The sequence below is a fragment of the Oncorhynchus nerka genome, linkage group LG4 (assembly GCF_034236695.1).
Source record: "Oncorhynchus nerka isolate Pitt River linkage group LG4, Oner_Uvic_2.0, whole genome shotgun sequence".
In the NCBI taxonomy this organism is placed as follows: Eukaryota; Metazoa; Chordata; class Actinopteri; order Salmoniformes; family Salmonidae; genus Oncorhynchus; species Oncorhynchus nerka.
The window spans coordinates 8,058,528-8,082,965 of record NC_088399.1 but is presented as its reverse complement, the minus strand read 5'-3'; the positions used below and the strand labels follow the sequence as shown (position 1 = coordinate 8,082,965).

Below are 24,438 nucleotides of genomic sequence, written 5' to 3'. Positions count from 1 at the left end.
ATGTTGTTTTAAATGTGTAGTATTCTTGTAGTTCATTTGAGTAGAATTGATTGTGCATGAAATGATGGGAGCCATTTAAAATGTGTTTATTTCATGTTTATTTATGATCTGAAGGATGATGACTTCAGGGGCTCTGTACTCCTGATGCTGATACAGTCCTTCAGTGGACATGAGTCAGCAGATGGCTCAGGTAATGCCTCTTGCTGATACAGGAGTCAGCAGATGGCTCAGGTAATGCCTCTTGCTGATACAGGAGTCAGCAGATGGCTCGGGTAATGGCTCTTGCTGATACAGTCCTTCAGTGGACATGAGTCAGCAGATGGCTCAGGTAATGCCTCTTGCTGATACAGGAGTCAGCAGATGGCTCAGGTAATGGCTCTTGCTGATACAGGAGTCAGCAGATGGCTCAGGTAATGGCTCTTGCTGATACAGTCCTTCAGTGGACAGGAGTCAGGAGATGGCTCGGGTAATGGCTCTTGCTGATACAGGAGTCAGCAGATGGCTCAGGTAATGGCTCTTGCTGATACAGTCCTTCAGTGGACAGGAGTCAGGAGATGGCTCGGGTAACGGCTCTTGCGTTGTATGATTCATTATGACAGTTGGGTCGTTTTTTTTTTTTATTACGATGTTTAACTAGAGCCTTATTTAGGGCCAGGAAGTTTTCCCTGGTCAGATCACATGATCCTGGGGAAAAACTCCTGGCCCTGTTGTGATAAACTTGGATTATCTTTGGTAACTGTGGTTACCCCCAGTCAACAAGGGCCAAACCAGCATGTGTTTGCAGAGAGTAGAATGATCTGTGGTGGCTGCTTTGAAACGACATGCTATATCCGTTTCCCTATCAGATAGTAGATCTGTGCTATCCGTGCCGTTTCCCTATCAGATAGTAGATCTGTGCTATCCGTGCCGTTTCCCTATCAGATAGTAGATCTGTGCTATCCGTGCCGTTTCCCTATCAGATAGTAGATCTGTGCTATCCGTGCCGTTTCCCTATCAGATAGTAGATCTGTGCTATCTGTGCCGTTTCCCTATCAGATAGTAGATCTGTGCTATCTGTGCCGTTTCCCTATCAGATAGTAGATCTGTGCTATCTGTGCCGTTTCCCTATCAGATAGTAGATCTGTGCTATCCGTGCCGTTTCCCTATCAGATAGTAGATCTGTGCTATCCGTGCCGTTTCCCTATCAGATAGTAGATCTGTACTATCTGTGCCGTTTCCCTATCAGAGAGTAGATCTGTGCTATCTGTGCCGTTTCCCTATCAGATAGTAGATCTGTGCTATCCGTGCCGTTTCCCTATCAGATAGTAGATCTGTGCTATCTGTGCCGTTTCCCTATCAGATAGTAGATCTGTGCTATCTGTGCCGTTTCCCTATCAGATAGTAGATCTATGCTATCTGTGCCGTTTCCCTATCAGATAGTAGATCTATGCTATCTGTGCCGTTTCCCTATCAGATAGTAGATCTGTGTTATCCGTGCCGTTTCCCTATCAGATAGTAGATCTGTGCTATCCGTTCCGTTTCCCTATCAGATAGTAGATCTGTGCTATATCCGTGCCGTTTCCCTATCAGATAGTAGATCTGTGCTATCTGTGCCGTTTCCCTATCAGATAGTAGATCTGTGCTATCCGTGCCGTTTCCCTATCAGATAGTAGATCTGTGCTATCCGTGCCGTTTCCCTATCAGATAGTAGATCTGTGCTATCTGTGCCGTTTCCCTATCAGATAGTAGATCTGTGCTATCTGTGCCGTTTCCCTATCAGATAGTAGATCTGTGACTGGTGCTACGTGCTGGAGTCCATGATGATTGTTCTCAACACTGCATACAGTAAGAAGAGTCCTGTTACATACACACACACACAGGTGACACTGGCTCTTAACAAGCAAAGCTCTCACTTTACAGCCTTGTCCGATGTCCCTTTAACTACGACGACCCCTGAACCCACTACTACAAACCACCACAACTCCAGCACCAGACACCACCACTAAACTACACATAAACCTACAAAGGCTCCTGATGCAGACACCGAACCTCCAACTACAACAACGGCTCACACCACCACAAAGAAACCAACCCTGGCTCCTGTCACTACCGCCAAGGCAACACCGAGTCCACCTATGGCGGCTCCAGAGCTGGTGAGTGGGTTGGAACCTCCTCGAGGTGGGTCTCATCAGGGCTGGTCTGGAGTCCATTGGTCTGGATGCTTCCACTGCTCACCTGGCCAACCAGCTCTGCTCCTCCCACCAGGAGCATGTAAGGACACAGTGTGGCACCAGGGGGAATGCAAGGTGGGCAGCCGCGGAAACCCTGAAGCTGAGAAAATGCATATTATATTCAGTCATGTAGGGTCTATGGTAACATTGTGCTAACCCTTCCTGGTCACCTGTGCTACCTATATACATGTGACCCATGACCCCAACATATGTCCTCTAGCGTACAAAACAAGTCAAAATAACCTTGACAGACCGCATACACAACTCATAAACAGGCCAAAATGTCTCCTACTCAGATAGTGATTGGATCATATTGATCAGTTCACGAAATCCACATGTTAGCACAAGGTGTTAACAAGGATTCTTACTTCCCCTGCTCTTTCCCCCTTCAGACTTGTTCAAGGAGGAAGATCCACTCCGTGTCCCGATCAAGACCCTTACTATCGGACCAATCGCCTGTAAGTATGAACCAGAGAAATAGTAATGCTAGTTCATTAATTCTAGCAATTCCATTTCTATGGTACGAACCTCAGTAGCTTGTGAAATTCTGCCAGTCAGAAGAGAGCTGAACCTGATACTGTTGATGATGTCATAGTGGGATGAGACCAGTGGTTTTCATCAGGGCTGGGACCAACAGGCGTTTCACAACGTCTCACCTGATTCACCTATTCAAGGGCTTGATGATTATTTGACAAGTTCAATCAGGTGAGCGAACCTGTGGAATAGTTCAAATACATGGAAACAGCTGTGGGTGAGGTTTGGAGAGGTTTTCCTCTCAAGGAGAGGTTTGAAAACCCACTGGACTAGATGCACGGGTGACGGTCTTATTTTCTTTGACCTACAGGGGGCCAGGATCTGGAGAGAGCTGTACGTCATCACCTACCGGTTTCCTGTCTTCTGAGCCATATGTCCCTCCAGCATGTCTAGTGCAATCGGGCCATCTTTCTTTCCCCAACTTTAAGCTAATTTTTGGGGGCTTTTCAGATGAGAACATTTGAGATCTGGCTAAACCCTACCTTTGATGTGCCTTGGCGAATAGTAAACTAAATAAAAGGCTTTGTGCTCCCCAATCAGAATGCAAGATCTTCCATTTTGGGCCACATTGGGTCTATATTAAGCTCCTTGATTGTTTTGTCAGCAAATCAATAACGTCTACTCCTCAATCTTCATGAAATCTCGCAGATTTTGGAATAATTTCCTACTGTCTCGTTCCATGCCCTTCACCTTTCCCCAATGATCTGGTATACATGTGCTGTCAGATATCTGTAATTCACAAAGGTCATGGTTCATTTCAAGATATTAAAATAATCATATTCCCCTCACTGGTTTTTCGTGGTTCTCCATCTTCAACTCCACAGTATTTTATGGTTTAAGATGTATCTTGGATGACAGACAGGCCCTTGGTCTTGTTTCTGCAATGTACAACAGGTATTCCTCATTATATCACATGCCTGTCCAAGAGTTGGGGAAAATATATTCTGTATACACTGTACTGGAGTGGGATAATATGAATTATTCAAAGAACCAGCTCATCCATTATAATTTTCATAATATTTATCATAATCAAGAACATAAATCCTATGATTCATCTTAAATCTATCATAATCCTAAAACGTAGATTTAATCTGAGTGACACTGATTTATAAAACTTTTGTTCATGTTCTGAAGTAGGTAACTTAATGCACATATTTTGGAACTGCACGAATGTAAAACCATTCTCAAATAATATAATCAAATGTTATTTGTCACATGCGCCGAATACAACAGGTGTAGGTAGACTTTACAGTGAATTGAGGATGTCGATTACGGCAACAAGTCTGCTTTTTAACAGAGGGCCATGTCCCTGCCCTAAACATCAACAATATCCCATCAAGAGTATTACGGATGTGCCAGAGAATGATATATCAAGCACAAAGCTACCAGTAAACAGAAACGATTGTCTTTTTATCAAATGATACTGACGCAACAAGTTGTTTTTAGAGTGTAAAAGAATGCAGTTGAACAAATGAATAGACTGTTGCACTTATGACGCGTCGAACACACCGATAGGGCTTTTGCGCAAAATGGTAAGCAGCAGCATCTGGATATATATGCAACAAAAGTTCAACATTCACGTTCTGCTACCATTTCTGTCAAGCCGTCTACGCATACGGTTTGACGTATACGTTCGATAAATCGATAAATCGAACGTATGCACCACACAGAAGGCACTGCAACTGTCTCTGCAAAAGCAAGGCAAACGCAGCGTTTCATTGGACATGAATGTAATTCTGGTGTACCAAAATGCACAAAACTCTCGATGTGATCGAAGCATGAATGGCCTACTCTGATCAAGGATTTACTCTTGATCAAACCATTTACATCTCAGTAGCCAAATAGTACATGAATTGTGGGATCTACATCTTTATACCACTAGATGGCAGCAAATATGTACTTTTCATTGACAGTATCAGTAATTCTGAGGCCGGAAAGAAATTACTTATATTGAAATACATGGCCATGTCAAATAATAAGCTCCCAATCACACTGGATTATTCAAAACCAATTCCCATACTACCCACACACAAACAAAGCATTTTTACAAGACCAGACACCACCACTACACCTCATAACACCTCATGTTAGACTGTTCTTTTCTCAGCACATATCAAAGCTGCAGGCTAAAGTTAAATCTAGACTTGGTTTCCTCTATCGTAAATCGCTCCTCTTTCACCCCAGCTGCTAAACTAACCCTGATTCAGATGACCATCCTACCCATGCTAGAGTATGGAGACGTAAATTATAGATCAGCAGGTAAGGGTGCTCTCGAGCAGCTAGATGTTCTTTACCATTCGGCCATCAGATTTGCCACCAATGCTCCTTATAGGACAAATCACTGCACTCTATACTCCTCTGTAAACTGGTCATCTCTGTATACCCGTCACATGACCCACTGGTTGATGCTTATTTATAAAAACCCTCTTAGGCCTCACTCCCCCCTATCTGAGATATATACTGCAGCCCTCATCCTCCACATACAACACCCGTTCTGCCAGTCACATTCTGTTAAAGGTCCCCAAAGCACACACATCCCTGGGTCACTCCTCTTTTCAGTTCACTGCAGCTAGCGACTGGAACGAGCTGCAACAAACACTCAAACTGGACAATTTTATCTCAACCTCTTCATTCAAAGACTCAATCATGGACACTCTTACTGACAGTTGTGGCTGCTTTGTGTGATGTATTGTTGTCTCTACCTTGTCCTTTGTGCTGTTGTCTGTGCCCAATAATGTTTGTACCATGTTTTGTGCTGCTACCATGCTGCCTTGCTTTGTTGTTGTCTTAGGTCTCTATTTATGTAGTGTTGCTGTCTCTCTTGTGGTGATGTGTGTTTTGTAATATTTAAAAATAAAAAAAATCACAGCCCCTGTCCCCACAGGTCTTTTGACTTTTGGTAGGCCATCATTGTAAATAAGAATTTGTTCTTAACTGACTTGCCTAGTTAAATAAAGATATATGTATCACTAACTCCAGCACCAGATACTAGGCCTATGTGTGAGCCAGTCTATGATTATTCTTTTTTAAGTCAGCAAAATGTGTATCACAAAGCATTAATTTCCATAGATCATAATCAATGCAGCACACAATCATTATGCAATTTATTGTATTGTTGTTTGAGTCATGTTTTATAATTTGGTTTAACACACAGGCTAATTGAGGAGCTGCTTTTATCTGAGTCTGCTTGATTCTTTCAACACCTTGTACCGTCACCCTGCGATCCAGTCAGCGTATTGGCAGTGGGCTCACTTGATTACAGATCTGAGATATGTGTGCGTGCCGCAACAAGAGGTCATTTGGAACGCGGATGGTGGAGAAACACGCACAGTGCACGCTTGTTGGAATCCGCGCCCATAGCCTATATTCGCTTTTTCCTATCCGTGACAGAGGCTGCAAAAATGTCGATCAAGAAAAGTAAAACCGTCGTTTTTGAAAGACGTGCAGGGGATTTAACTGCGTTGTATTGTATGAATGATTGGGTGATTGCAGTGGTGTTGGCTATTATTGCCATGATGTCTGTATGGGCTGCACTCATCATATACAGATATATACAGACAGAGATAGGTCAAAGAAGAAGAAAGGTTGATGACGACACTATTTTGGAAACTGAGAAGGATGAAAATGAGACGACAAACGAAGAAAAAATACTGTCCTGTGTCGAGTCAACAGGTAAATCAACATTTATTACTGTTCATTCTTCACTGATCGGTCCTAGGATTGTAATGAAGTCGAATGTAACCCATATGTAGCATAGTTGCTGTCTACGCTTGTTATGTTTTGTGCTATATGAGAGATCCGCCATGATAATGAATCCGAAGCCTACTACAGTCATGTCTACAAACACGTGTGCGCAGGTCTCCTTGAAGCTGTCAGCTGTGAGCGCGCAGGAGGTTGAAAATATAAATGGTTATATCAATGAAGCCCTTTGCTTAAGTGAAAAACAAATATCAGTTGTCTGTAACAAAATTCCCTAGTTTAATTGTCTGTATAATGCTTTAGATATTACAGTAGCTATTAGATTTGTTTGCTGGGTTGGGTAGGTTACTTTCTAGTTACCTGTCAGAAATTGTAATCAGTAAAGTAACTTTTGTTTTACACATACTCTAACGTAATTTCATTACTTTCAGTTACTTTTGCATTACTTTCCCCTTAAGGAGGCAGCCAAAAATAATCATAGTGGTCTCTGTATGGGGTCAATTTCACGCCATATGTTATTTAATTCAAAATAAAATAAATCGTGAACATGAAAAATAAAGTTGAGAATGTAAACATAGTTTCGAGGACGGGTGAAATAATGGATGTTGAAATCAAAACCAAACAATTGAAAGCTAAATGTATAGAATTATAAACAAAAATAAGACATCAAAAGCAAAACCCCCAAAACTTGTAATCAAATCATTTTTAAAGCGAGAGCAAAACTCTATGACAAATGATTAAAATATTTGAAAACGAATGCAAACATCGTTTCCCGTTAAACTTTCCTAGCAATGAATCCTATTGAATACATTTAGCCTACACTCTTGCCTGCATGTACTACCTTTTGGTTACGCTACTGGTGTCTTTGCTTTCACTGTCAGTCCTTTTAGAGTGCGAGGTTTGGCATTATATTTCCGTGAAGGGCGGGGTTTAGAGGGAAGCGTAGACGATGAGTCTCCATTGGTCCGCTAGTTTTGGAGTGACAGTTCTATGATCAGCAGAGTTATAGGCTACACTACAGCAAGGACCTGCATGCTGTTCATGATCAGGAAACCTCAGTTGATCTTGTCATTTCAGATAATGTGACGGTAGCCTCACAATATCGGCCACCATTAATTGTATATTTGAGTTATTTATCAAATTAAAGTGATCTATACCTGACAAGTATGTGTGGTTTAAGTTAATTTCCCATCCTTTGTGGGCTCTGCCTGTCAAGCAGCAGAAGGGTACATTTGCCGATGTACTGTTAGCTGGTAATGTTAACTTTGCTAGCTACTGGTAGACACTTTGTACTGTTAGCTGGTAATGTTAACTTTGCTAGCTACTGGTAGACACTTTGTACTGTTAGCTGGTAATGTTAACTTTGCTAGCTACTGGTAGACACTTTGTACAGTTAGCTGGTAATGTTAACTTTGCTAGCTACTGGTAGACACTTTGTACAGTTAGCTGGTAATGTTAACTTTGCTAGCTACTGGTAGACACTTTGTACAGTTAGCTGGTAATGTTAACTTTGCTAGCTACTGATATAAACTTTGTACAGTTGGCTCAACGTATAGTGGTAAGTAGACCCAATGTACTTTTTATGTAGAACCCATTGAGGGGATCCCAAAAACCAATGAAGGTGTAGACCTAGCGAATTTAGCTAACATCCCCCTTTTCAACATTTGTTTTTAAGAGTGTTTACGATTGCTGCTGACAGACATGATAGGCTACATTGATTGATGGATCACATCAAATTGGCTAGCTAGTTAACAACAGATCACATCAAATTGGCTAGTTAATAACAGAACACATCAAATTGGCTAGATAACTTTGAGGGGATAAACTAGACGGCCATATCCAAATAGTGTTTGATTTGCTTTCCATCTATAGTGGTGGTGACAGTAGTCTGACAACTTTACCAGGACGAGGACATGTCCATGTCAAGCTCTTTCCAAAAGCGTCATCTCCGATGAAGCAAGCTAAATGACACATGTTTTTCTCCACACAGATATTGTATATGGAATAATCGGGATATATTGTATAAAAATACTTATTTGTTTTTAGAATATTGGTTCCGAAATAATATCCTATTGGTGAGCCAACTGGTAAATGCAGAGGGTCTTTTACTCAGTTATAAGGAATTCTTATCCCTTTACAAGGTCCCTGTAACACCTAAAGATTTTGCCATTGTTTTAGACGCCATTCCCTCAGGGGTTGCTCTGTTATTCAGGAACTGGTCAAGACCTGACCCTCAGAGCCTACCTTCTATTGACCCTGTTGACTCATCAGTAGGAAAGACCTGACCCTCAGAGCCTACCTTCTGTTGACCCTGTTGACTCATCAGTAGGAAAGACCTGACCCTCAGAGCCTACCTGCTATTGACCCTGTTGACTCATCAGTAGGAAAGACCTGACCCTCAGAGCCTACCTTCTGTTGACCCTGTTGACTCATCAGTAGGAAAGACCTGACCCTCAGAGCCTACCTGCTATTGACCCTGTTGACTCATCAGTAGGAAAGACCTGACCCTCAGAGCCTACCTGCTATTGACCCTGTTGACTCATCAGTAGGAAAGACCTGACCCTCAGAGCCTACCTTCTGTTGACCCTGTTGACTCATCAGTAGGAAAGACCTGACCCTCAGAGCCTACCTTCTGTTGACCCTGTTGTCTCATCAGTAGGAAAGACCTGACCCTCAGAGCCTACCTGCTATTGACCCTGTTGACTCATCAGTAGGAAAGACCTGACCCTCAGAGCCTACCTTCTGTTGACCCTGTTGTCTCATCAGTAGGAAAGACCTGACCCTCAGAGCCTACCTGCTATTGACCCTGTTGACTCATCAGTAGGAAAGACCTGACCCTCAGAGCCTACCTTCTGTTGACCCTGTTGACTCATCAGTAGGAAAGACCTGACCCTCAGAGCCTACCTTCTGTTGACCCTGTTGTCTCATCAGTAGGAAAGACCTGACCCTCAGAGCCTACCTGCTATTGACCCTGTTGACTCATCAGTAGGAAAGACCTGACCCTCAGAGCCTACCTTCTATTGACCCTGTTGTCTCATCAGTAGTTTCATTGTTTCTCTTTTGGTCCATTCAACAACAGAGCGAAAGAAAACTGGCAAGACATCAGTAGGTTTATAATTGAACACATTTATGAAGATTTTACACTATTGTGGAGAGATGTACTGTTTGGATTCTTTACATACAATAGAAATAAGCTGAAACATTTTTATGTAATTCATTTCATTATTCTTTTGGCCAAATTTCATATGCACAAATGTAAATTTACAAACAGAAAATCATTTTCGTACCCTACAAAAATAAATTTAACTTTATTTTAAGACGGTTAAATGCTCTACCAACAAAAAAGCTGTTAGAATTGTAAGTATATGTATGTCCCTTAAGGTCCTTGTGTAATTGTAATGTGATATTGTACCCCCTAGCCCCGCCCCCAGCCCCGCCCCTAGCTCGATTGTCCATTGTTTGTAATCTATGTATGTGTCACACCCTGACCATAGTTTGCTTTGTATGTTTCTATGTTTTGGTTGCTCAGGGTGTGATCTGAGTGGGCATTCTATGTTGGATGTCTTGTTTGTCTATTTCTATGTCTGGCCTGATATGGTTCTCAATCAGAGGCAGGTGTTAGTCATTGTCTCTGATTGGGAACCATATTTAGGTAGCCTGGGTTTCACTGTGTGTTTGTGGGTGATTGTTCCTGTCTCTGTGTTTGCACCAGATGGGACTGTTTTAGGTTTTCTCACGTTTGTTGTTTTTGTTAGTTATCTCATGTGTAGTTTCTTTATAAATTAAAGAACATGAATAACCACCATGCTGCATTTTGGTCCGCCTCTACTTCACCTAATGAAAGCCGTTACAGTATGCTTGTGTTCCCTCATGTGCTTTATGTATTGATTTGTTGTTAATAGAAATAAAAATAAAAGACACATGTTGTTTGCTTAGCTAGCTAGCTACATCCAAAATGGATGTGCTACCTTCACATATCTGAAATTACATGATCAATTGGTGTTTACTGATCACGAAAAGCATGCAGTTACTGTATAACTCTGATGATAGAGCTTAAATGTGGAATAATCTGAAATGTGTAGTTCTCACTAGGCTCTTAGAGGTGACGATATTAAAACTAATTAGTTTTAACATTTATTTAACCATCTCTTGAAAACGGCACATAGTTGTCAATGGTTTTAGCGGAGCTGGGGGTCTCCTCGCCCCCCAGCAGCCAAATTGAAAGCTCTGCACCGTATTGTGAGGTTTTATTGATGACGACCTATTCATTCCAATTAGACTGGTTTGGAACATTGAGGGTTTATGACATGGCCCATCCAGTCATTTAATAGGATCTCCAATGTGCTTATTTTCCAGAGGAGGGTGAAGAAGAGACACTGGAGAGCTGGGATGGAGAGGAATGGAGGAGAGAGCCAATGGAATGGATTCCAACAACCAGTGAGAATGTAGAACCCTTTGAGGAGACCCCAACAATACCCAAAGAGGATGTAGAACCCATTGAGGAGATCCCAACCACCAATGAGGATGTAGAACCCATTGAGGGGATCCCAACAACCAATGAGGGTGTAGAACCCATTGAGGGGATACCAACAACCAATGAAGGTGTAGAACCCATTGAGGGGATCCCAACAACCAATGAGGATGTAGAATCCATTGAGGGGATCCCAACAACCAATGAGGGTGTAGAACCCATTGAGGGGATCCCAACAACCAATGAGGGTGTAGAACCCATTGAGGGGATCCCAACAACCAATGAGGGTGTAGAACACATTGAGGGGATCCCAACAACCAATGAGGGTGTAGAACACATTGAGGGGATCCCAACAACCAATGAGGGTGTAGAACACATTGAGGGGATCCCGACAATAACCATTGATGAGGTAGAACCCATTACAAGGATTCGAACAACAACCAATGAAGATTTGGAACCCATTAAACAGATCCGAGCACGGACCAATGATGATCTACAACCCATTAGACGCATCCGAACACTAACCAATGAGGATCTAGAACCAATTAGACGGAACCGAACAGCAACCAATGAGGATCTACAACCCATTAGACGCATCCGAACACTAACCAATGAGGATCTAGAACCAATTAGACGGAACCGAACAGCAACCAATGAGGATCTACAACCCATTAGACGCATCCGAACACTAACCAATGAGGATCTAGAACCAATTAGACGGAACCGAACAGCAACCAATGAGGATCTACAACCCATTAGACGCATCCGAACAACAACCAATGAGAGCGATGGTCCTTACACGTGGGAGTCGTATGCTGAGTGGCAGATCGTTGAGGAGTTTCACCTCGGCTCTCAACCTCAAGAGCACTGTGAAGGCACATGTCAGCACTATGACGGTTTATGTCAGGTCTGTGGAGGCTTGTGTCATTGCAGTGAATGCTTATGTCAGTTCTACGAAGGCTTGTGTCAGGACGACGCCGAGTCCCAGACTGACCGTACCGTGGGTCAAGAGGAGCAGGCTTCTACCAGTCACTATTCCCTCAGTGACATAAATTATCAATCTGGACATGAGAAGGATACAGATGCGTATAACCAGGACGAGGAGGATTTGAAGGAAGTTGAACTGAGTGATGATTGTCAATGTGAGAGCACAGAGGAGGAGTCCGAGGTAAACCATCCACATGCCTTTGCCATCAAGCCTCAGAGAGATCTGGAAGAGCTCAATGAAAATCTCCCTGACATGATATTGACTGCCTCTGACCTTCAAGAACCTGACCGTGCGTGTTATACAGAGATACAGGAAGTACAATACACAGATGATGACATGACCAGCCATGTTGTCTTTTCCAACGAAGAGAGGCCGGAGATGACATTGACTGACACTGAACATGTGTCGGATAAAGAAAGAGAGGAAGTAGAATATCCGGATGATGATAGACACAGCCATGTTGCTTTTGCCAAAGTCCAGGAAAGTGAAAATCTACCTGAGATGAAATTGACTGAAACTGACCGGATAGAACCGGAACATGTGTATGAGGTGGAGAGAGAGGAAGTAGAATATCCAGATGAGGTAATCACTGAAGGTCCAGAACATCCCAGTGAAAACATCCCAGAGATATTGAGTGACACTGACCTCCAAAAACCTGGCAATTTATGTGAAGAAGAAACACAGGAAGTAGAATGTACAAGTGATTATATGGACAGCCAGGTTGCCTTTGTCAGCGACACTCAGGAACCAGAACATCCCAATGAATATCTACCTGACATGATATTGACTGACACTAAGACTAAAGAACTTGACCATGTGTATGATTCAGAGATACAGGAAGTGGAATACCCAGGTGCACACATGACCAGCCATGTGCCGTCAGTCTCTGATAGGACAGTAGAAGACGATATGAAAGAAGCTATGGTAGAGGATCTTGACATGGAAGCTATGGTAGAGGATCTTGACAAAGAAGCTATGGTAGAGGATCTTGACATGGAAGCTATGGTAGAGGATCTTTGGAGGAAGGACTGTCTACTTCATGACTATGTCATTGACGAGTTGAGCCAGCCAACCGATGTTAGAGACACACATGTGTCTGAGAGGAAAGGAGACATCGTTGATGATAACAGCAAGGACACGCGTGTAGAGGAGGAGAAGAAAAGACAGAGTGATGATACACGGATAGAGGAGAGTTATGAGAAAGTAGAAATTAACATAATGGAAGCCACGATGGACTATAATGAATGGATGACAGTCAGCGGCACAGAGGACAACAGTGACTCCCCATGGGTGAGGATAAGCCACTCGTCCATCGAATGCTCTTCTGCGGAGGCGGAGCATCATCCCACAGAAACACATCACAATTCAGGTGATCCAACGGTGGCATTCAAGGAGGTCAAAGAAACAGGAACCAAACCATCTGTATCGCCAGATGGAGACCTGCGTAGGAATAAGAAGATGGCGGCTGTGCTTCCCATCAAACCCAAGACTGTACGGGTGAGGTTCCGAGTCCACTACCGTACCCAGTCTCCCTGGCAGGAGCTGGCTGTGACAGGGAACCAGCAGGAGCTGGGGAGCTGGACGGGCTTCGTTCCACTGGAGAGAGCCCAGGACGGGTTCTGGGCCAGCTGGGTCGTCCTCCCCGCGGAGAAGCAGGTGGAATGGAAGTTGGTGCTGGTGGAAGACGGAGAGATCCTACGCTGGGAGGAGGGTGGTAATAGACACCTGGAGACAGGTTGGGGTGGTGGAGAGGTGTATCTCAACAAGTGGTGGGGCAGCCTCTGAGTGACCGGTTCCTACTGGGCATCAACTGGTTGGAACAACACTGTTCTTCACAAAAAATATATATCAATGTGATGAAGTTGAATCGATGTGGAAAAATAATTTGATTTGCAAAAAACGTAAAGTAATTTTGACATTTTTAATATTTTCTTACCCAATTGTTAACCGAAATCCTATAACAAACACAGTTTGCATGTTTGGGGATTTGAAAACTAGACGTTGAAATGACACCTGTGCCCAGTGGGGCAGCCTCTCTGTGCCCCAGTGATAGGGGAGGGAATGGCACTACAATGGCACTACAATTCCCATTTCCATACTAGCATACTACTTAGAATGCATAGCCATTTTACATTTTAACATTTTACTGGCGCTAGGGGTCATATATATGTATGTGTATATATATGTGTGTGTGTGTGTGTGTGTGTGTGTATATGTATATATACAGTGGGGAGAACAAGTATTTGATACACTGCCGATTTAGCAGGTTTTCCAACTTACAAAGCATGTAGAGGTCTGTAATTTTCATCATAGGTACACTTCAACTGTGAGAGACGGAATCTAAAACAAAAATCCTGAAAATCACATTGTATGATTTTTAAGTAATTAATTTGCATTTTATTGCATGACATAAGTATTTGATACATCAAAAAAGCAGAACTTAATATTTGGTACAGAAACCTTTGTTTGCAATTACAGAGATCATATATTTCCTGTAGTTCTTGACCAGGTTTGCACACACTGCAGCAGGGATTTTGGCCCACTCCTCCATACAGACCTTCAGGTTTTGGGGCTGTCGCTGGGCAATACGGACTTTCAGCTCCCTCCAAAGATTTCCTATTGGGTTCAGGTCTGGAGACTGGCTAGGCCACTCCAGGACCTTGAGATGCTTCTTACGGAGCCACTCCTTAGTTGCCCTGGCTGTGTGTTTCGGGTCGTTGTCATGCTGGAAGACCCAGCTACGACCCATCTTCAATGCTCTTACTGAGGGAAGGAGGTTGTTGACCAAGATGGCCCCATCCATCCTCCCCTCAATACGGTGCAGTCGTCCTGTCCCCTTTGCAGAAAAGCATCCCCAAAGAATGATGTTTCCACCTCCATGCTTCACGGTTGGGATGGTGTTCTTGGGGTTGTACTCATCCTTCTTCTTCCTCCAAACATGGCGAGTGGAATTTAGACCAAAAAGCTCTATTTTTGTCTCATCAGACCACATGACCTTCTCCCATTCCTCCTCTGGATCATCCAGATGGTCATTGGCAAACTTCAGACGGGCCTGGACATGCGCTGGCAGGGGGGCCTTGCGTGCGCGGCAGGATTTTAATCCATGACGGCGTAGTGTGTTACTAATGGTTTTCTTTGAGACTGTGGTCCCAGCTCTCTTCAGGTCATTGACCAGGTCCTGCTGTGTAGTTCTGGGCTGATCCCTCACCTTCCTCATGATCATTGATGCCCCATGAGGTGAGATCTTGCATGGAGCCCCAGACCGAGGGTGATTGACCGTCATCTTGAACTTCTTCCATTTTCTAATAATTGCGCCAACAGTTGTTGCCTTCTCACCAAGCTGCTTGCCTATTGTCCTGTAGCCCATCCCAGCCTTGTGCAGGTCTACAATTTTATCCCTGATGTCCTTACACAGCTCTCTGGTCTTGGCCATTGTGGAGAGGTTGGAGTCTGTTTGATTGAGTGTGTAGACAGGTGTCTTTTATCAGGTAACAAGTTCAAACAGGTGCAGTTAATACAGGTAATGAGTGGAGAACAGGAGGGCTTCTTAAAGAAAAACTAACAGGTCTGTGAGAGACAGAATTCTTACTGGTTGGTAGGTAATCAAGTACTTATGTCATGCAATAAAATGCAAATTAATTACTTAAAAATAATACAATGTCATTTTCTGGATTTTTGTTTTAGATTCCGTCTCTCACAGTTGAAGTGTACCTATGATAAAAATTACAGACCTCTACATGCTTTGTAAGTAGGAAAACCTGCAAAATCGGCAGTGTATCAAATACTTGTTCTCCCCACTGTAAATGTGTGTGTGTGTATGTATGTATGTATGTATGTATGTATGTATGTATGTATGTATGTATGTATGTATGTATGTATGTATGTATGTATGTATGTGTGTGCGTATGAGAGAGAGAAGGGACTGACTAGGGGTCCTACATAGAGACATACTGTATATAGAGAGAGGGGACTGACTAGGAGTACTACATAGAGACATACTGTATATAGAGAGGGGACTGACTAGGGATCCTGCATAGAGATATATATAAATATATATAGAGAGAGAGTGAGAGGGGTCTGACTAGGGATCCTGCATAGAGATATATATAAATATATATATATATATATAGAGAGAGAGAGGGGACTGTAAAAGCACAAGTGTACACTTGGACAGAGCATAGGGACACGACAATGTATAATATACTGTCTACGTACCATCAACATACTGTCTATATATTGTCAATATATACGGTCTATATACTGTCCATGTACTGGCCACATACTGTCCATGTACTGGCCACATACTGTCCATGTACTGTCCACATACTGTCCACGTACTGTCCATGTACTGTCCATGTACTGTCTATATACCGTCCATATACTGTCTATATACTGTCCATGTACTGTCTATATACTGTCTATGTACTGTCCATGTACTGTCTATGTACTGTCCATGTACTGTATATATACTGTCTATATACTGTCCATGTACTGTATATATACTGTCTATATACTGTCTATGTACTGTCTATATACTGTCCAGGTACTGTATATATATTGTCTATATACTGTCCATATACTGTTTATGTACTGTCTATGTACTGTCTATATACTGTATATACACTGTCCATGTACTGTATATATACTGTCTATATACTGTCCATGTACTGTATATATACTGTCCATGTACTGTATATGTACTGTCTATATACTGTCCATGTACTGTATATATATTGTATACATATTGTATATACACTGTCTATGTACTGTCTATGTACTGTCTATGTACTGTCTATATACTGTCCATGTACTGTATATATATATTGTATATATACTGTCCATGTACTGTCTATATACTGTCCACATACTGTCTATATACTGTCCATGTACCGTCCATGTACTGTCTATATACTGTATATATACTGTCCATGTACTGTCTATATACTGTCCATGTACTGTCTATATACTGTCCATGTACCGTCCATATACTGTCCACATACTGTCCATGTTCTGTCTATATACTGTCCATGTACTGTATATATACTGTGTATATACTGTCCATGTACTGTATATATACTGTGTATATACTGTCCATATACTGTCTATATACTGTCCATGTACTGTCTATGTACTGTCTATATACTGTCCATGTACTGTATATATACTGTCTATATACTGTCCATGTACTGTATATATACTGTCTATGTACTGTCTATGTACTGTCTATATACTGTCCATGTACTGTATATATACTGTCTATGTACTGTCTATATACTGTCCATGTACTGTATATATATTGTATATACACTGTCTATGTACTGTCTACATACTGTCTATGTACTGTATATATACTGTCCATGTACTGTCTATATACTGTCCATGTACTGTATATATATTGTCTATATATTGTATATACACTGTCCATAACTGTCTATGTGCTGTCTACGTACTGTCTATATACTGTCTATATACTGTCCATGTACTGTCTATATACTGTCCACATACTGTCTATATACTGTCCATGTACTGTTTATATACTGTCCATGTACTGTATATATACTGTCCATGTACTGTCTATATACTGTCCACATACTGTATATATACTGTCTATGTACTGTCTATATACTGTCCATGTACTGTATATATATTGTATATACACTGTCTATGTACTGTCTACGTACTGTCTACGTACTGTCTATGTACTGTATATATACTGTCTATATACTGTCCATGTACTGTCTATATACTGTCCATGTACTGTATATATATGCTGTCTATATACTGTCCATGTACTGTCTATGTACTGTCTACATACTGTCTACGTACTGTCTATATACTGTATATATACTGTCCATGTACTGTATATATATTGTATATATATTCTATATATACTGTCCATGTACTGTCTATATACTGTATATATACTGTCTATATACTGTCCATGTACTGTCTATATACTGTCCATGTACTGTATATATATTGTATATATGCTGTCTATATACTGTCCATGTACTGTCTACATACTGTCTACGTACTGTCTATGTACTGTATATATACTGTCCATGTACTGTATATATATTGTATATATACTGTCCATGTACCGTCCATATACTGGCTATATACTGTCCATGTACTGGCTATATACTGTCCATGTACTGTATATATATTGTCTATATACTGTATATACTTCCCATGTACTGTGTATATATACTGTCTATATACTGTCCATGTACTGTCTACGTACTGTATACATACTGTATATATACTGTCCATGTACTGTCTACGTACTGTATACATACTGTATATATACTGTCTATGTACTGTCTATATACTGTCTATATACTGTCCATGTACTGTCTATATACTGTATATATATTGTATATATACTGTCCATGTACTGTCTATATACTGTCCACATACTGTCTATATGCTGTCTATATGCTGTCTATATACTGTCTATATACTGTCCATGTACTGTCTATATACTGTCTATATACTGTCCATGTACTGTATATTTACTGTATATTTACTGTCCATGTACTGTATATATATTGTATATACACTGTCTATGTACTGTCTACGTACTGAATATATACTGTCCATGTACTGTCTATATACTGCCCATGTACTGTATATATATTGTATATATACTGTCCACGTACTGTCTACGTACTGTCTACATACTGTCTACGTACTGTCTACGTACTGTCTATGTACTGTCCATGTACTGTATATATATTGTATATATACTGTCCATGTACTGTCTATATACTGTCCACATACTGTCCATGTACTGTCCATGTACTGTCTATATACTGTCCATGTACTGGCTATATACTGTCCATGTACTGTCCATGTACTGTCTATATACTGTCCATGTACTGTATATATATTGTCTTTATACTGTCTATATACTGCCCATGTACTGTGTATATATACTGTCTATATACTGTCTATGTACTGTCCACGTACTGTCTACGTACTGTCTACGTACTGTATATATACTGTCTACATACTGTCTATGTACTGTCTATGTACTGTCTATATACTGTCCATGTACTGGATATTTACTGTCTATATTCTGTCCATGTACTGTCTATATGCTGTCTATATACTGTCCATGTACTGTATATTTACTGTCTATATACTGTCCATGTACTGTATATTTACTGTCTATATACTGTCTATATACTGTCCATGTACTGTCTATATTCTGTCTATATACTGTCCATGTACTGTCTACATACTCTCTATATACTGTCCATGTACTGTATATTTACGGTCTATATGCTGTCTATATACTGTCCATGTACTGTATATTTACTGTCTATATGCTGTCTATATACTGTCCATGTACTGTCTACATACTGTCTATATACTGTCCATGTACTGTCCATGTACTGTCTACATACTGTTTATATGCTGTCTATATACTGTCCATGTACTGTCTACATACTGTCTATATACTGTCTATTTACTGTCCATGTACTGTATATTTACTGTCTATATGCTGTCCATGTACTGTCTATATGCTGTCTATATACCGTCTACATACCGTTTATATACTGTATTCTAGCAATATAACTATTAACTAATATAACTATTATGCAACTACAATATTGTCATCAAATGATAATAATAATCTTGGAAATGAAAAATCCACCGTATTCACTTTTGTTCAGTGAAGCACCTTAGTGTACTAGTTTGGATTATTATAATTTTTTATTTGACCTTTATTTAACTAGGCAAGTCAGTTAAGAACAAATTCTTATTTTCAATGACGGCCTAGGAACAGTGGGTTAACTGCCTGTTCAGGGGCAGAACGACAGAATTGTACCTTGTCAGCTCGGGGGTTTGAACTTGCAACCTTCCGGTTACTAGTCCAACGCTCTAACCACTAGGCTACCCAATTATAGCAGTGTCTGTGCTGTGGCGTTACAGGTAGAAGGATGTTCTGTTATGTATTGACCAGTTTATGTGATGCTGAAATTTTAATGTATATACAGTGCCTTGCGAAAGTATTCGGCCCCCTTGAACTTTGCGACCTTTTGCCACATTTCAGGCTTCAAACATAAAGATATAAAACTGTATTTTTTTGTGAAGAATCAACAAGTGGGACACAATCATGAAGTGGAACGACATTTATTGGATATTTCAAACTTTTTTAACAAATCAAAAACTGAAGAATTGGGCGTGCAAAATTATTCAGCCCCCTTAAGTTAATACTTTGTAGCGCCACCTTTTGCTGCGATTACAGCTGTAAGTCGCTTGGGGTATGTCTCTATCAGTTTTGCACATCGAGAGACTGAAATTTTTTCCCATTCCTCCTTGCAAAACAGCTCGAGCTCAGTGAGGTTGGATGGAGAGCATTTGTGAACAGCAGTTTTCAGTTCTTTCCACAGATTCTCGATTGGATTCAGGTCTGGACTTTGACTTGGCCATTCTAACACCTGGATATGTTTATTTTTGAACCATTCCATTGTAGATTTTGCTTTATGTTTTGGATCATTGTCTTGTTGGAAGACAAATCTCCGTCCCAGTCTCAGGTCTTTTGCAGACTCCATCAGGTTTTCTTCCAGAATGGTCCTGTATTTGGCTCCATCCATCTTCCCATTAATTTGAACCATCTTCCCTGTCCCTGCTGAAGAAAAGCAGGCCCAAACCATGATGCTGCCACCACCATGTTTGACAGTGGGGATGGTGTGTTCAGGGTGATGAGCTGTGTTGCTTTTACTCCAAACATAACGTTTTGCATTGTTGCCAAAAAGTTCAATTTTGGTTTCATCTGACCAGAGCACCTTCTTCCACATGTTTGGTGTGTCTCCCAGGTGGCTTGTGGCAAACTTTAAATGACACTTTTTATGGATATCTTTAAGAAATGGCTTTCTTCTTGCCACTCTTCCATAAAGGCCAGATTTGTGCAATATACGACTGATTGTTGTCCTATGGACAGAGTCTCCCACCTCAGCTGTAGATCTCTGCAGTTCATCCAGAGTGATCATGGGCCTCTTGGCTGCATCTCGGATCAGTCTTCTCCTTATATGAGCTGAAAGTTTAGAGGGACGGCCAGGTCTTGGTAGATTTGCAGTGGTCTGATACTCCTTCCATTTCAATATTATCGCTTGCACAGTGCTCCTTGGGATGTTTAAAGCTTGGGAAATCTTTTTGTATCCAAATCCTGCTTTAAACTTCTTCACAACAGTATCTCGGACCTGCCTGGTGTGTTCCTTGTTCTTCATGATGCTCTCTGCGCTTTTAACGGACCTCTGAGACTATCACAGTGCAGGTGCATTCATACGGAGACTTGATTATACACAGGTGGATTGTATTTATCATCATTAGTCATTTAGGTCAACATTGGATCATTCAGAGATCCTCACTGAACTTCTGGAGAGAGTTTGCTGCACTGAAAGTAAAGGGGTTGAATAATTTTGCACGCCCAATTTTTCAGTTTTTGATTTGTTAAAAAAGTTTGAAATATTCAATAAATGTCATTCCACTTCATGATTGTGTCCCACTTGTTGTTGATTCTTCACAAAAAAATACAGTTTTATATCTTTATGTTTGAAGCCTGAAATGTGGCAAAAGGTCGCAAAGTTCAAGGGGGCCGAATACTTTCGCAAGGCACTGTATATATTGAGTTATTTCTCTTTCATATCTGTACAAGCAGGACATGTAGATCTGTTGAATGAATGTTATGGTAAAAAAATAACTAACCAGTATCATCTACACCAATAAGTCCCCTTGAAACCTTTTGATACTATGTTTATCAACAGGGTTTGTTCATCATAAATGTTGTTAGTATTTTGTTTTCGTCGGTTTGACTTTGGTTGTTCTTGTTTTTTTCTCGATTTGCTTACATTTTATTTGATCATAATTAATCGTGTTGTTTTGGTTCTCACTGAGTTTGAACCTTTTTTGTATAAAAAAAAAAACTATATTTTTGTTAAATATGACACTTAAATGTTGTTTAGATGGAGTAGAGTTGTTATCTATTACCCAATAAACATTTTCTTGGAATGCTGTTGTCTATTGGACTCATACGTACAAATTATTTCTGATCAATTTGATGTTATTTTAATGGAAAATGTTTCCTTTTAAAAAAAAAATTAAACAAGGACATTTCTAAGTGACCCCAAACTTTTGAACGGTAGTGTAAAGCTACTGCTGTGCTGTTAGGCCTATAGCTACTGCTGTGCTGTTAGGCCTATAGCTACTGCTGTCCTGTTAGACCTATAGCTACTGCTGTGCTGTTAGGCCTATAGCTACTGCTGTGCTGTTAGACCTATAGCTACTGCTGTGCTGTTAGGCCTATAGCTACTGCTGTGCTGTTAGACCTATAGCTACTGCTGTGCTGTTAGGCCTATAGCTACTGCTGTGCTGTTAGACCTATAGCTACTGCTGTGCTGTTAGACCTATAGCTACTGCTGTGCTGTTAGACCTATAGCTACTGCTGTGCTGTTAGGCCTATAGCTACTGCTGTGCTGTTAGGCCTATAGCTACTAGACCTATAGCTACTGCTGTTAGACCTATGTTAGACCTATAGCTACTGCTGTGCTGTTAGACCTATAGCTACTGCTGTGTGCTGTTAGACCTATAGCTTGCTGTGCTGTTAGGCCTATAGCTACTGCTGTGCTGTTAGGCCTATAGCTACTGCTGTGCTGTTAGACCTATAGCTACTGCTGTGCTGTTAGGCCTATAGCTACTGCCTATAGTACTGCTGTTAGGCCCTATAGCTACTGCTGTGCTGTTAGACCTATAGCTACTGCTGTGCTGTTAGACCTATAGCTACTGCTGTGCTGTTAGGCCTATAGCTACTGCTAGTGCTGTTAGAGCCTATAGCTACTGCTGTGCTGTTAGGCCTATAGCTACTGCTGTGCTGTTAGACCTATAGCTACTGCTGTGCTGTTAGGCCTATAGCTACTGCTGTGCTGTTAGACCTATAGCTACTGCTGTGCTGTTAGGCCTATAGCTACTGCTGTGCTGTTAGACCTATAGCTACTGCTGTGCTGTTAGGCCTATAGCTACTGCTGTGCTGTTAGGCCTATAGCTACTGCTGTGCTGTTAGGCCTATAGCTACTGCTGTGCTGTTAGGCCTATAGCTACTGCTGTGCTGTTAGGCCTATAGCTACTGCTGTGCTGTTAGACCTATAGCTACTGCTGTGCTGTTAGGCCTATAGCTACTGCTGTGCTGTTAGACCTATAGCTACTGCTGTGCTGTTAGACCTATAGCTACTGCTGTGCTGTTAGCCTATAGCTACTGCTGTGCTGTTAGACCCTATAGCTACTGCTGTGCTGTTAGGCCTATAGCTACTGCTGTGCTGTTAGGCCTAGCTACTGCTACTGCTGTGCTGTTAGCCTGCTACTGCTGTGCTGTTAGACCTATAGCTACTGCTGTGCTGTTAGACCTATAGCTACTGCTGTGCTGTTAGGCCTATAGCTACTGCTGTGCTGTTAGACCTATAGCTACTGCTGTGCTGTTAGACCTATAGCTACTGCTGTGCTGTTAGGCTACTAGACCTATAGCTACTGCTGTGCTGTTAGACCTATAGCTACTGCTGTGCTGTTAGACCTATAGCTACTGCTGTGCTGTTAGACCTATAGCTACTGCTGTGCTGTTAGACTAGCTACTGCTGTTAGGCCTATAGCTACTGCTGTGCTGTTAGATAGCTACTGCTGTGCTGTTAGGCCTATAGCTACTGCTGTGCTGTTAGGCCTATAGCTACTGCTGTGCTGTTAGACCTATAGCTACTGCTGTGCTGTTAGACCTATAGCTACTGCTGTGCTGTTAGACCTATAGCTACTGCTGTGCTGTTAGACCTATAGCTACTGCTGTGCTGTTAGACCTATAGCTACTGCTGTGCTGTTAGGCCTATAGCTACTGCTGTGCTGTTAGGCCTATAGCTACTGCTGTGCTGTTAGGCCTATAGCTACTGCTGTGCTGTTAGGCCTATAGCTACTGCTGTGCTGTTAGGCCTATAGCTACCTATAGCTACTGCTGTGCTGTTAGACCTATAGCTACTGCTGTGCTGTTAGACCTATAGCTAGACTGCTGTGCTGTTAGACCTATAGCTACTGCTGTGCTGTTAGACCTATAGCTACTGCTGTGCTGTTAGACCTATAGCTACTGCTGTGCTGTTAGACCTATAGCTACTGCTGTGCTGTTAGACCTATAGCTACTGCTGTGCTGTTAGACCTATAGCTACTGCTGTGCTGTTAGACCTATAGCTACTGCTGTGCTGTTAGACCTATAGCTACTGCTGTGCTGTTAGACCTATAGCTACTGCTGTGCTGTTAGGCCTATAGCTACTGCTGTGCTGTTAGGCCTATAGCTACTGCTGTGCTTAGTTAGCTACTGCTGTGCTGTTAGGCCTATAGCTACTGCTGTGCTGTTAGGCCTATAGCTACTGCTGTGCTGTTAGACCTATAGCTACTGCTGTGCTGTTAGACCTATAGCTACTGCTGTGCTGTTAGGCCTATAGCTACTGCTGTGCTGTTAGGCCTATAGCTACTGCTGTGCTGTTAGGCCTATAGCT

General features: G+C 41.6%; 1 protein-coding gene across 1 annotated transcript; it reads left to right on the top strand.

The window, feature by feature from the left end:
* The first annotated feature begins 6,067 nt into the window (after positions 1–6,067).
* LOC115120389 (uncharacterized) lies at positions 6,068–14,154 on the top strand. Its single transcript, XM_029649314.2, has 2 exons — positions 6,068–6,416; positions 10,800–14,154. Exons 1-2 carry the CDS (start codon positions 6,146–6,148, stop codon positions 13,685–13,687), a joined length of 3,159 nt encoding a protein of 1,052 aa, XP_029505174.2. The 5' UTR covers positions 6,068–6,145; the 3' UTR covers positions 13,688–14,154.
* The last annotated feature ends 10,284 nt before the right edge of the window (positions 14,155–24,438 follow it).

Bases quoted from the DNA above. Each gene is read 5' to 3' on its own strand.
- LOC115120389 (XM_029649314.2), top strand. From the start codon at position 6,146: ATGTCGATCAAGAAAAGTAAAACCGTCGTTTTTGAAAGACGTGCAGGG. The intron at 6,417-10,799 runs GTAAATCAACAT...CTTATTTTCCAG, and splicing joins GTCCTGTGTCGAGTCAACAG to AGGAGGGTGAAGAAGAGACA.